This window comes from Xenopus tropicalis, chromosome 3 (genome assembly GCF_000004195.4).
Source record: "Xenopus tropicalis strain Nigerian chromosome 3, UCB_Xtro_10.0, whole genome shotgun sequence".
NCBI classification, from domain to species: Eukaryota; Metazoa; Chordata; class Amphibia; order Anura; family Pipidae; genus Xenopus; species Xenopus tropicalis.
In genome coordinates this window covers 36,438,677-36,453,096 of record NC_030679.2, presented here as the reverse complement: position 1 = coordinate 36,453,096, position 14,420 = coordinate 36,438,677, and the positions used below count along the sequence as shown (strand labels likewise).

The window sequence follows — 14,420 nt, the reverse complement described above, 5'->3', positions numbered from 1 at the left end:
CTAAACAGCATTAAGCACAGCTGTTTTACTCCAATAGAAATAAATATAACTTCAGTAATGGAGTCATATTTGCAGATAAGGTATACTGTATACAGAAGGTGTAGTGCAAGCAGTTTTATTCTGTTTCTCGCTATGCATATGTGTTTCATTTTCTTTTAACAAAGTTTATTGAAACACATTCAAAAAAAAGCGAGACAATTAAATATCTTATACTGTGCATGTAAAGAAATGCAGACATGGTATAACCTGCCCATAACAGCAATTTAGCAGGTTCTTTTCCAGGCCAAGAGACAATAAACAGAGGAAAGATTTACTTTCCTTAAATAAAAGAGAACCATTGCTATTCTAAAAATACACTAAACCAGTAGTGCCATACCTTTAGCAACATGGAGCTGTATGTGGGCAGTGTTGGGTTGCGGGACTTACTGGTAGATTGCAGTCTACTTTAGGGCACTTTTGCTGGACTGGGGGTGGGAGAAACATATAACTGCCTTTTCATCATTTTTTTTCACATTCTGAGATGAAAAGGATTTTTTAAGACAATATTGCAGCCATATTAATCTGTTTACACTAATCTGGTTTGTTCTTTTCATTAGTGTTGATCCCTTCAGATCAGTCCCAAAAAGCAAGAATGGGATAGATACGGAATCAGATGTGTACAAGATGCTTCAGGATTACGTAGAGCCTGTGTCACAACCCAAGCAGTCTGGATCGTTCAAGTACTTGCAGGACATGTTGGAAGCCGGAGAGAATGGTATTTCCAATCTTCCCTTCGCTGGCTTATGTATTATGTAGTACTTAGAAATACATCAGCTCCAAACAATGAACAATGTATCACCTACACATAGGGATGACAATTTTTTCTTCCAATAACGGGAACATTTTTATGGCTGACTAGTGGTTGGCCCAGTGGCCCAGTTGGACACTGATACGTGGCTTTCAATTACTGCATGTTATCGCTACACTTTAGAGAGGTATTGTATAAAATTGGCTTTCCTTCAACCATGCAGTAAAGAAAAAATCCTCTTATCGGCATTAAACACAATCCTCTTGCAGCTTTTAAATGAAAGAGAACAGTACTTGCAGCTAACGGATATCTCAACAGAAAGGCCCAGTGATCTAACTTGTTGGCAGCACACAGGCCTGTGGGCACCTTTGCGGCATTTGTTATGTTCTATGCTAGTGAATGTATATCTCAACTGCCACATGCCACATGCCACATGCGTTCTGCTATATAAAATATACTAGCAAGCATATTGAGTATAGTGAGTTTCACCCCTATACAATTCCATTTCAGACACTTTGAATTCAGGCACTTTTTACTCAAAGGGGTTTTATGATATTATTATTAATGGCATAACATAGTTCCAGGGGTATTCAGCACAGCAAGTAAGCTTTTGTATTTATCTTATTCAAATTGGCTTTTAAATTCTGCCATTTCATTACATTTTTGGGACCCTCTACATCCCAGTAAGGCATGATATGTAAGGTAAGTTTTATTATACATGTATTAGGACACATATTTACTAGTACATAAGGTACTTGTAAGGTGCTGGTGTATGTAAGGAACTATTAATAATAATTGGCAGTGTGTTAAATGAAATGTGTAATAAGTGCAAGTGCCATTAATATAAACCCTCTAAACTCCTAAGAATGGTTGTTTCTCACACAATAGAATAATGCCGTGGCAGCACATTCTCTAAGTAGCTTATGTGCGTGATTGCAAGCTGTTAGTGGCGGTTTATGTTTCCAGTTTATTGTATAGCATCTGAACAATGCCTTTAATCCTAGTGTTCCTATCTAGTTTCAGCATTAGTGGAATTTTTCTTTTGCATTTTCAGACTTTATTGAGATTCTTTTCTTGTCCTTCTTCACAAACTGATTAACTCTTCAACGTGCCTGGCTCATTTACAGACTACATAAATAAGTGTAAACATCTGCAGATGGTAGGTTTCCTAGTGAGCCTCTCACCTGAATGTCATGAGTAGTGTCAGGGCACAGTATAGCAGGCAGAATACATACCGGATGCGCTGCAGCTTTTATGGTACCTCACGTTGTAAGACAAAGGTCTGTCAGCCCTTAGCAACCAAGCAGCAGTTATCAAATACACATATGGTTGCCATGGGTTATTGGACTGGGGCAAAGTTTAATTGATTTTACTGCATAATAACCTCCTAGCAGTTATCTATAAAGAATTAGACTAGTATTCCTTATTACACAAATTGTTCATCACTCACATAAGTGCCAGTGTAGCTAAAAAGTATGACCCTTTATGTGTGTTCTGGTTCAAGTGGAAGGTGGCACAGCAGGGTTCTGTGATAGCCAGTGCCATAGACTGTATGATTTATGGTGGGTAACTGGTCAAAACCTCTGACCTAAAACAAATATTTAGATTTTAGAAATGCTATGGAGATACTGGGGTAAAAACAATAAAACAGTGGGTCTCACATATAAGTTATTTCTTTGTCTCTGTCGGAGCTTACAAAGGGCAGGCAGTGATGCTAATTAGAGCAAAAAGGAGACTGGAGCAGAGGGATTTTGGGGAAAGTTGCAGAAACAATGCAGAGATCTAGGACCTGAGACAGACCAGACTGACACAAGGACATCTAAACCAAATCACCAATGGGTGAAGGACCTGATTATAAGAGATTGCAATCTAAAACCAATAGCACTTGCAAATATAAAAGATTTTGCAGTAACCATGGTCTCATAATGCATAGCAACTAATTAACTTTTAGTTGCTCAATGAAAGTAGAAAGATTGGTTCCCAAAAGAGGGACAGAGATTGAGTGACAGTTCGAGATTGACTATAACTGTGTATTGAGAACACTGAGTCCAATCCCTTTCTCAGACATACAGTACAGGTATCAGACCCCTTATCCGGAAACCCAGGTTGGACTACAAATGCTGCATGTAAAACTGCTATGGTTAAATGGTCAGATAATGCCATAGGTTTTCCTGTATAGCAACATTGTTTTTTGGCCTAAGGCTAATGTCAGATCAGGTGTATGGCGTATATTTTTGGCAAGCTGAAATACGCTTGCTGAAAATATATGCCTGTCTGTCATTAGCCTTAGGGTAATGATACATGGTGCAATGTGTCACCTCTGCCATTTGTCACTCATGCGTGGGCAACAGAACGCCACACTGCAAATACCTTTCCATAGGCCCTGCTGGTATTTGTGGGTCATGTGATTATTGCTTAAAAATGACCAGTAACTCACTTTCAAACGCTAATCACCTCAATGACAATTGCTCTGGCAGGGAAGAATGATTAACAGCATAGCCTATATGGAAGGACACTTGTGGGTGTTTTATCACCTGCATGAAAGCAACAAATTGCCCTGTGTGCCATTAACCTAATGCAGCAGCTCAATAACAGATACAGTAACTGAACACTCAGATTCAGACAAACATCTGAATTGTCCTTGATGACACGATACAAACACTTACAAAACGAAAACCTAAAAGTACGTTATTGGGGACTTTCCTATGAAAAGGGAATCCAGATACGCTCAGGGTTTCCTGTGAAGTCCTATTCCTAATAGTAATAAGGCGTCTGCCGGAGAACACACCCAAGGCCACTTTCCTCCTCCTTTACAGCCCATTCCTGTTTATATTAGAGACTCAAGGCTTAAGCAGATAAAATATATACAAACCTCTATAACTAGCAATCAAGAACTCATCTCCATGCCTTGTAAAATCATTAATAGGTTTCTGGTAGTATATATATAACAACGAGAAATGCTGCCTTTGTTTGGAAAGAGCTTCAGGCGTGTACCTGTTATAATCTATTATTCAGGCTGATAGGCTTCCTAATTGGCAAAGCAGCAAAAGCCTAAATTACAGCCTGTAAGCAAATGTATTATTTGAGTTAAACACATGCCATGGCCGTGAAAATAAACATTTACAATAGGGAATTTTTCATTCTTTTCCTTCGTAGCACGTGACTGTGTATTCACATTTATTATAAGGATACTTTCATCACGTTCTGTATTTGCATCTCTGCGCAAATGTACATGTGCATTATGGGAACTTTTCTCTCCAGCATGTAATACTGACATCACTTTAGGGGCTAATGTCTTTACTTTAGTGGTGCATAAAACACAAGGACCACGGATCCACTGGGTAAGAAATTGTTCACATCCCAGCTCTGCTGCCTGGCAGTGCAGATGAAAACAAACTGTAAAATATGATGAGATAAACCAAATCCACTTTATATTTACCTAATTGTATGACACACATATACAGCTCATCCAACCTACACAAAAAAGTAATTTAGTGGTCAGTATATCAGGGTTTTGCAGAATTGGCTTCCCAGGAGGTTCAGCCCATGCTTACATGTTGGGGTTTTATCATTCAAAGACCCATCATGGACCTGATTGTTCTAAAATATCACTGCAACTGAGAAATAAGCTACATAGGAATCCACTGGGACATAATAATGAGCTGCAGAGTAGTGTGGCCGGTGAGGTGGTGCCTTTATTCTGGTCTTCTGGTTGGCCCCAGGTGAATATTTGCCCCAGACATTTCTATTAGCAGATGCCTGCCCTGTACTTCATTGGAGCCAATGTGCATAGCAAGCATAACTGCACCAATTCAGTAAAAGCTGCTGCTTATTTGATTGCTATGGGTCATTACCCTGCTGTCCTTCTCTGTGGCGTGGAACAGGCTATGTCTATTCTTCCCTTACAGACTAAACATGTGGACATCACTGATGGCATCCCAGAATGTCTCCGTGCCATTTGCCTTTTCTAAACAACACATACAACTCCAGATGTGGCCTTGTTTATCTGCAGGAGATCCCAACGTCCACTTATCTACTCCACCTTGGCTTTAGGCTCAGTAGCCTAACATTACTGTATGGAATCTACGTCTGTATCTAATTATCTGTCTGCCTTCTGACCCACGGCTGTTATGTGCCCTTACAGCAGCACAAACAAAACCAATAGGCTGTTTACCAGGATTAATAACTGACTTCTTTCTGTATTTTTCTGCACTTTGGCTGTACTTACATGTTCACCTTATATTATGCAATTTTATAATATCAATTGTAACTTGCAAAACCTTGTGAAGTAGATGATAGTGATCGAAACAAAGCTGCATGTATCCAAATGTAAAGGGAAGGTGTGTCCCAGCTATTAGGGGATTCTGGGACCTGTAGTTCCTGGCAGCTGGAGAGCTGCATGATGATGGCCATTGGCCAGGGACCCTAGGCTGTGCCACCTGCTGGGCTTCTTTAACACCCCAACAATTATTCAGTAAATATAAATACTTGACCTGAACCTTTAGATTTGTCCTTCTATTCACCCATAAAACTGCTGTGCATAGAGTAAGTGCTCATGTTATTATGTATGATTCCCTTTGTATTCAGGATTCCTTAAGGTACCAGCTAATCCAGCACAGCCTGTTATTTACGTGCCAGCCACACATGCCATTGACTTTAACTTTCAGGGTAAAATAAACCATCTGCATAGATCAACAATAGCATGAAGTAGACTAAAGAGGTATGGGGTTACATCGGCTCACAGAAAGTGTGAAAAACAAGGCAAGTGGCTTGTGTTACCAGTTGTACCATGGAAGACAAGAGGTTTAATTGCATTGCAGTATTCTGCCAGTGGTTATGTATTAAAAGGTGCAATGTTTGCCACTGGTCTGGTAACTCGTAGCAGCCAATCAGCAGGTAGCATTAAGTGATCAGTTGTTTGAAAGCAAATCTTGGTTGCTATGGGTTACTAGACCTTGGCAAACTGTGCACTTTTATTATATTATGCCTTAGACCAGTGGTTGTCAAAGTTTATGACCAGTTTTTGTTCTGGGCCCTTGTAGCTCACAACAGAGCTACACATGTAGGAAAACATTGCTTTATCAGACATGATTTGTGCACATGGCTAGGCCCGGATTGGCAACCTGTGAATTGTAGCAAATGCCAGAGGGGTTGCTGTAAGATTCTATAGACAGTTCCTATGTAGTGGGCTGGTGGGGGCTGTTTGGCCTCTGTGCACTTGAAATGCCAGGGCCCTTTCTGAATCCCAATCCAGATCTGTACATTACCCAGAAACCATTAGTGATATTACAAGTATTAACAGTGCTTATTCATCAAAGTCTGACATGGAATAACGCATGCATTGTCATGCAAAATGTGGGGCCATTCCTTATCTCTCATCTCTTGGGTGCAGCAGCGCATGCGTTATCCTCCACCAAAAGAATGCTTTGTGCATCTTGGCTCGGCCGCAGATACTATAGAGCATTAGAGTAGCGCCGCAGAACTGGGGAGCACTCAACCCCTTCGCTAACACTCTGTATAAAGCCTCCTGCTGCAGTCCCCCCATGCTCATCCATCACAACGCACCCCCTGTGGGTCTTCCCTAAGCCAAGGCCCTGCTCTCCGGTTTTGGGTTACTGAAAGTAACAGGCCTGGCCTTGTGATCTAATCGGCAAGATTTCCAGCTTTCTGTCACTTTCGTCTGTAAATCTTCCTCTCCCACCGCCACCAGTCTGTCAGGGATGGAGGTGACGAGCAATGATTTAATCAGCATCAGGCAGCATGCAAGTGTTTGGAGCCGCATTCACACTACACAAACTTTCTCTTGGCAGGTGAAAAGCCGGAAAGGCCGCCCAGCTCCAGAAACATAAAATCACCAGTGTCTAAACTGAGCAGCCCCTTGCCTGGCCTGCAGATGCTCCCTCAGTGCACCAGATGTGGGAATGGCATTGTGTAAGTAAACTTATGGGTTTTTGTGTTGGATGGGACATGTAGCTTCACTTGGTGGCCCTTAAAGGGGCAGTTCACCTTCCAATGAACTTCCAAAAGAGAAAGAAAATACATTTGAAAACTATAAAAATAAAAAAATGAACACTTGCAGAGTTGCTAAGCATAGGATGTTTTATAACATAGTACGGGTTAACTGCCCACTGGCTGGGTCACCGTGTAGGAACTAAAAGGATAGTTCAGGGCATTTAGGGTTTTTAATGAATAAATGGGACATGTGAATTAAGCGAGTTGGGATTGTATACAGTATATTGTGAGTGGGTCCCTAAGCTCAGGTAAGTGACAGCAACACAGAGTATGTGCAGGGAATCAGCAGAAAAGAAGATGGGGAGCTACTGGGGCCTCATTGGGGGTGGGGGGGGGGTGGGACAGATCTTCCCTGCTAAAAGGCTATGGGGGGCCCTGGGCTGGTACAGAAGCCCAAAACATAATGTACAACATTTCTGTCTACTTCTTTAGTTAGACTTTAGTTCTCCTTTAAGCAGAAAATGATCACAAGTGCCATGTCTGTACAGGGGACTGGGCAGGTAGAACATGTTGGCAGATGTTTAAATGTCTGTTTGGGTTGCAGCTGGGGTGGGAAAGTTGGTGAGAGGGGTCCAAGTGTCGGGGAGCCTAGCGGTTACAATAGAAAATCATTTACCAGCGATGCTCGTGCTTCAGGCTGCTGTTGACATGAGCTGCACTTGTGTGATTGATACAGTAAGTTACAGGCAGTGGTGTAACTAGATGTTACTGGGCCCCACGGCAAATTCATTGTAGGGACCCAAAAAATTGGTACAGTGACCTATTCTAGCAAGATATATTGACATTGCTCATTAATTAGTGTTATACTGCCCCCCCCCCCCGCAACTGCAGGGTCTGCTTCCTCTGTAGTTACACCCCTGGCTATAGGGGCAGGGAATCACCATTTATTTGTTTGGAGTTGAATTCCCAGAAAGTGCAGCTGGCTCATTGAGCTGAATGAATGGTACAAGCTTTATTTACAGCTGTACATTGGTGGTAATAAACATCCAAAGGAAGTTACTGTGTTCCTAAATAAATATTAAGCACTGATAACCATATTGGGAAGGTTGGGTAAGTCAGTTCTACATTGACTGGAAATGTTATGGCTGGAGGCTGAATGGGCTGGCCGGGCTTCATTACTCTGAATGGGAGTCCCGGGAAGGGCCAGTGTTGAGCCGATCCTTCTGTTATATACAGTGACTGAATAGGGAAATATTGTTAGTGCCCAGTGACTATAGGTAAGTGATAAGGGTGCCAGGTGCCCACATCTAACTCACCATGTTAGGGCTCAAGAGCTTTTATTAGGCAACATTTTCTTCCTTCCTATTTCTAAAGTTACTATATTGGGCCATCTGGGAAATGTTTTATATCAGTGCCAGATTTTCCCACTAAGTTGCATGAATCCATATAGGAGGCAAAACAATCTTATTGAGTTTATTTAATGTTTAATTACTTTATTGCAGACTTAAGGTATGTTGATCCACATTACAGAAGATCCATTATCCAGAAAACCCCATGACCCAAGCACTCTGGATAACAGGTCCTATACCTGTACAACTGTAGGAAGGCATAGAGAGAGCAGCCAGGCAGGTAGAACACAATTAGGTTGGTGAATAGAATGCTGACACAGATCAGACAGGAGGAAGAGTGGGTACAGACATCACATGTATCTGTGTGATTAACATACGTGTATTTGTGCCAGCATCCCATTCACTTCCCTAAGCCTAACCCCAGGCACCACTCTAGGTGCCAACCCCAGTCTGGCTCAGAACACTTTATCCAGATTAACATCACAATTCACAAACATTTCATCATTATATGATATCAACGCTGTGTTTACTAAACAAGCACCCATTGTGGGTTACTTACGGAAAGGAAGTGTAAACCCCCCTGTATTTGCTTTCCCTTTGCTGACAGTGGCACCATAGTGAAGGCGCGAGACAAGCTCTACCACCCAGAATGCTTTATGTGTGACGACTGCGGCCTAAACCTGAAGCAGAGGGGATACTTCTTCATTGAAGAGCAGTTATACTGCGAAACCCACGCCAAGGAGAGAGTCAAGCCGCCTGAAGGATATGATGTTGTTGCTGTGTATCCCAACGCCAAGGTGGAACTCGTCTAACCAGCCGCATAATCACGAATCCATGGATAGGTCTGTGCCGTCGCATTGCTTAAAGGGCCACTAAACCTAAAATACTCAGCGGCCCATAAGGAAAAACTCACATTTTGAATCTTTGACAAAGAATATGTAAAAGTTCCTATTCCTTTACAAAATAAGTGACATTAAATAAACCCTTGCTCATTCATGCAGGGCAGGAAATCTGATGTGCATGGATGAATTCTTTCCCCCGAGATCACAGCCTTTTCTCAAATATGTTGAGTTTAACAAGCTACTAAAGTGTTATATATATATATATATATATATTTGTCAGAGTTGCCCCTAGCTCTTCTTCTTAAGATATTCTGCAATGTAGTGTTCCTTAAAAATAATGATGTTCTCGTATTTATATGTGCCTTGCGGACAGTGCCAGGACCCCCTTGCATCCATTCCTCCCCATCAGCCTGACTATACAATGGCTACAGTCTCATATAGAGAAATGGCAATAATGGGCAACTCCACTAAGGAATGAAGGTTGTGCGTCTGACTTTGTGAGGCCACTAATACAGTTTTCCCTACCCTAGTCTGGGGGTACCCCAGCTCCTTAGTGCAACAAAACCCTCCTGTATCTGATACACACAGACACAAACAATGACACACACACTGACACACAGGCACATACACACTGACACACAGGCACACACACAGTCACACACACACCCAGACACATACATAGTCACACACAGGCACACACAGACAAGACTCAGCCACGTTACTGAGACTTCACAATATTCATTTTTGCTTACATAACCATTTAGATGAAACTGTAATGTTATTAACATTTATTGTCCATCTGTTCTCGCATTTGTACTTTTTGCACATGTCTTGGTTTAACCCAAGAGGTTACAGCATCAGTCTGGCACCAAGCAATATCCTTTGTAAATAATAAGTTGCTTTCAACTCCTGCTCCAATAAAAATACCATTTCTTTTTAGTAAACGCACGTTTGTGGTGTTTGTTCATATTGGTGTATCTGTCATGGCAGCGGCCAGTCTGCAGTGAGATTAAAAAGTAGGTCCTGGCTTTTCACAAAAAAAATGTTACAATAGCACTCTCATCGGTTTTACATTCACTTGTATTAAAGGCTACTTATCTGCTTTAAAGCAGTGGTTCCCAAACTGTAGGGCTTTCTCCCTTCGGGGAGGAGGCCATAAGCTCAGCCTGATGGACAGTTAGAAATATTTGATTGCTCTCCTAGATACCCCTGGAAGACCATCCTGAAGGTTAGTTATGGTTAGATTTGGGGTGAATATGTATTTTCTGTCCTACATATTTTTGGAACTATTACTTAAGACACTGTTTCTTGATACACTTGCATTTCCCAATATCTGAATCCATTTCATGATCGCCCTGGCGAAAGGTTGGACCTTCAAGAGGGGAGTGAATTGTGCCACTGCAATAAAGGGGGGCTGTCAGTAGTCCAGAGCCCAATATACCAGTTATAATAAAATGGCTAATTGGTCTTAATAATTTTTAAAGTCTCCATGAAGAACAGACGAACACGTGAGGGCATGAAACACAAGTGATGGGCAGGGAGATGTCCATCAGTCGCTGACAGTAACACAGGGCCATTCCCAAGGGATGCGTTGGAAGCGACATTAGGGAACATACTAATGTGAATCAGTTGGGCCTGCACTTGTGTATTTTATTTCTACTGAATTGTGAACCTTATTTTAACCCACCCCCACCTCCCCAATTATTTCCTCTTCCCCAGAGAAATGCTGTGTCAGCCAATTTGTTGGGAAAGGTGTTAAAGCACAAGGCAAACATTATAATACCCTACATACTATACATTACATGGGTTTTATGTGCACATGTTATTTTTTCTTTTTTTCCCCTAATTTTACTGGTTCTGTAATAATATGCAGCAGCCGTGACTTATTAATATCGGGGTCTGCGAGATGTCTGCGCTGTCTCAGCCAGTTAGAACGGGCGGCCCTAAAGAACACACAGCTGTGCTTGTAATACTGGGAAATCCTACGGCACAGAGCGAGGCGAGAGCAATGGCGCCGTAAGGGAATGAAACCGTGCAGAGTCGTAATTCTCCCGCACGTCAGTGCATCACTTTTCCCACTTCCCAGGCTTGTTAGTTAAACATGACATCACACTTCACACCGCGCCGCAGCCAAGACACAAATATCACCTTGGTGTGGGGTTCATGCAGCGGGGAGAGGGCTCAGTGGGGCAGCTGCCTAGGGACCACCGTGTCATGGACTGGGGAAACAATGACTCTTTGTGCTGAAATGGCCAGAGAGACTATGGTGTGGGTGAGCACACACATTATATAGACATTATATATATACAGAGGTTCAGTACCTTACAGGACTTTGTAAAAAATATTTTATTACAGAATAGTCAGCATTTCAGCCTATAGTTAGGCCTCTTTATGGCTCCTTAAACTCTGTGAATGAAATGTTGCCAATGATATTAAAAGGAAAGAAAGATAAAAATACAGGAAAGATGGTATTTTTTTCCAGATAGTGTGGGAACCCTAGCTGATTTTACCCCCAGGAAGTGGCCCTTAGTGAGCAGGCCTCACGCATTGGCTGTGGAAACCCATAACCCCAAGAGCTGACTGACTTCATACCAATGAGGCAGCACAGGATGCTGGGGTGGCTCCTCCAGGCTCCCCTAATGCAGCTATGAATCTCATGATATTTAATATAAAAGTAATATAAGAACCTAGATATATATATTTAGCACAAGGAACCACCTGGAAACTATTTTCCCTTTAGTGACTTAATTCAATACATTATTGAAAATGGGATAGTTAATTTTATTCTGCAGCTCTCAGTTAAAAGGGGAGAATATTAAGCGGCATTATTTGCTTAGCAACCATTCATGTGTATTATTAATCCAGGGGTTAAAGTGCAATAGGGGGAAATGCATATTAAAGCATTACTAAAATACATAAGACTCCAAGTTGTCTGCACCACATGTGGGATGGAAAGCCTTTGGCTCCACTCGAGATAAGGCTACAGCTGGAGCTGATCTAGCTCAGCAAGCCCTAATGGAAGAGTGCAGTTTTATATAGGTGGCCTGAAACGCATACAGTGCCGCTGTAACCAAGCCAGATCGGATGTTTCATTTGCATTTTGATTTTGTTTTCACATTTTCATATTCCCCAGCAAAATACAGCAGTTTTCTTGTCAAATTTGTTTAAAATCTATAGCAGAAAAATATGTAAAATATAATCTATTTGTATCTCTATTTATAGAGCAGTGGAAAAGAACAGACTGACATCTGGCGCATGGTGAAAAGTGACTGTAGGCTGGGTATGGGCGCAAAAGAACCATCCTATGGGCTGTCTTGGAGCACAGAAACTTGTGGCTGGTCCATTGGATAGAATGCATTAGACGTAGGTTCAGGCCTTAATGGGGGGCCCTGTCCTTAGCACCTGCCCCGAGGCAGCGCCACCTCTGCTCCTTTTGCCAATTTTCAATCCAGCGCGAGGATCAGAATGCTACTTTCCCTACAGAATCAGTTAACATGTGCTACACAGTGAAAACAGCTTCTTTAGCCCCAGGCGCACACTGTACCCTCTGCCTGGGTGGGTAAATAGAAAATGATGAAAACAGCAGCACACCAGTTGTGTTGAAAAAGTCATAACTTTACTCAAGTGCCAAAGGCAAGATTTTGGGCTTAAATTCAGCCCTTTATCAAGCCTGCTACTTTCAAGAATGCTACTTTCCCTATGGCGCAAGTGCTTGTTAGATGAGCATCAAGGGGTACCCCGCGGCGCTCTAGCACTTGTGCGTTGGGGAACAGAAAATAACCCCTTGTTTTGGGATAACCTAGGATACTACTACTTCCCCCACTGGAAGTGCAGCAGACTGTAGAATCTACATTCAGTGGTTAATAAAGTTTGTTACTGCTCTGTTAACTGACTCTCAGTCTAAGACTCATTAGATTAGATCCCTTCTATAATGTAAGCATGCAGGGGATCCCCTAGCCCCAGCTAAGGACTAAATCTGTGCCATTAACAACCACCATGTTCCACTGTAACCTTCACCAAAGTCCCTTCCCTGTACCTCCATGTTGTGCTTCCCTAGTTTGCGCAAATGGCTGCCTATACAGCTGGAGGTCACCAGTGGGTCTGTCTGGTCACCATTACCATGACCCTTGTTGGAGACGTGGGGACGTGACAAAAGCCAGTATGTACATTATATGCTATTGCTATCAGAGCGGTGCCTTTTTCTTACACCAATCTACAATAACTATTTCCCTGATCTTTCTGCATTTGCCTGGATTTCAGTTTTACGGTGTGATGTAATGGCTTGCAGCTGCTCGCTTAATCCCATTGGCCCTGCTAGCTTTCTGTTTTTAACCATATTTTGCTTATTTTCTTATTCTGCACAAATGTTTGTTCCCAGAGGAAATCCACATCTTTAAGAAACAACGGTACGATTTATGGCCGTTTCTGGTAACATTTACAGACCGCTGGATGAATACACAACCGCGACCTTTCACAGATGTTCAGCAAATACTGGTCTGACCGGGGAATAGCTGGGACTTGTTTGTTGTTTGTCGTGAGTGATAATGGCCATCTTTTTTCTTTTGTTTGAATGGTGTCATGAAATTAAACCATTCCCCCCCCCCCCCCCCCACCCCAACAGACAGAAAGTTCTTTGTGTCCCCTGGTTTGGAGATATCTGCTCTCCTGTGATGAATGTTATGTACAGAAATGTTTATATGGTCAGTGGATTTGTATTTATTATTGTCTATTGTCTCTTCACTGCCCAATAAGGATTGGTGAAAAAGACAATATCTGGTCATCTGGTACATTCCTGTGGCATCTCCTCTATGTTCTAAAGGAGTAGTAACCATACGTGGGCAACAAAAGAGCAGGTCTTAACCTGATTTGGCCACAAACACACCAAATCAGGATGATGGGGGCCAAGGGAGACTTATCAAGAGATGTCTGCATCAATGTGCCATCTGTACAGTAACCCATAGAACCAATCAATAAATAGCTACAGACTGCAGCAAGTTAGAAAACAAAAGCAAATATCTCATTGGTTGTTATAGCTTTCTGCGCTGATAAAAAATGGTCCACGAGTCGTAAATTAGCACCAGCATTTTTGCACAAAAGATTGTTTGGCATGGGAAGCCCTGAGAAAGTCTATGCTTCCAGTCATTGGTGCCCTGTGTTTCCCAATTGCTTTGTAATGGCAACAGAATGTGGAATATTTTGAGAGCATTTATCTCATGTTTTTAATGTCTTATTACATACAACTAATTCTCAGAAAATCTAATCAGAGGCAGAATGTGTCAGAAGCAGGGTTGGCCCTGTCACCTGCCCACAACTAATTCAGAAAGCTGGATCAAAATGAAAGATGCCTGTATGTTCCCTAGCACCATTACCCTAGTCTGACACTAAAGAATTCAATTTGCTGCACTTTTAGGGCCACTATACCTAGGGCCACCATACTGTCCCCTCCCTTGCAGTGTCGTGCTTACAACATAACAATAACTACAGTATGCC

The 14,420-nt window shown here is 42.1% G+C and overlaps 1 protein-coding gene across 1 annotated transcript in view; it reads left to right on the top strand.

The window, feature by feature from the left end:
- Positions 1-9,874, top strand: part of pdlim4 (PDZ and LIM domain 4) — a 93,111-nt gene extending 83,237 nt beyond the window's left edge. The window contains 3 exon segments of the mRNA NM_203920.1: positions 597-754; positions 6,598-6,718; positions 8,696-9,874. Of these exon segments, the coding sequence (NP_989251.1) occupies positions 597-754; positions 6,598-6,718; positions 8,696-8,900 (484 nt within the window). The 3' untranslated portion in view covers positions 8,901-9,874.
- The last annotated feature ends 4,546 nt before the right edge of the window (positions 9,875-14,420 follow it).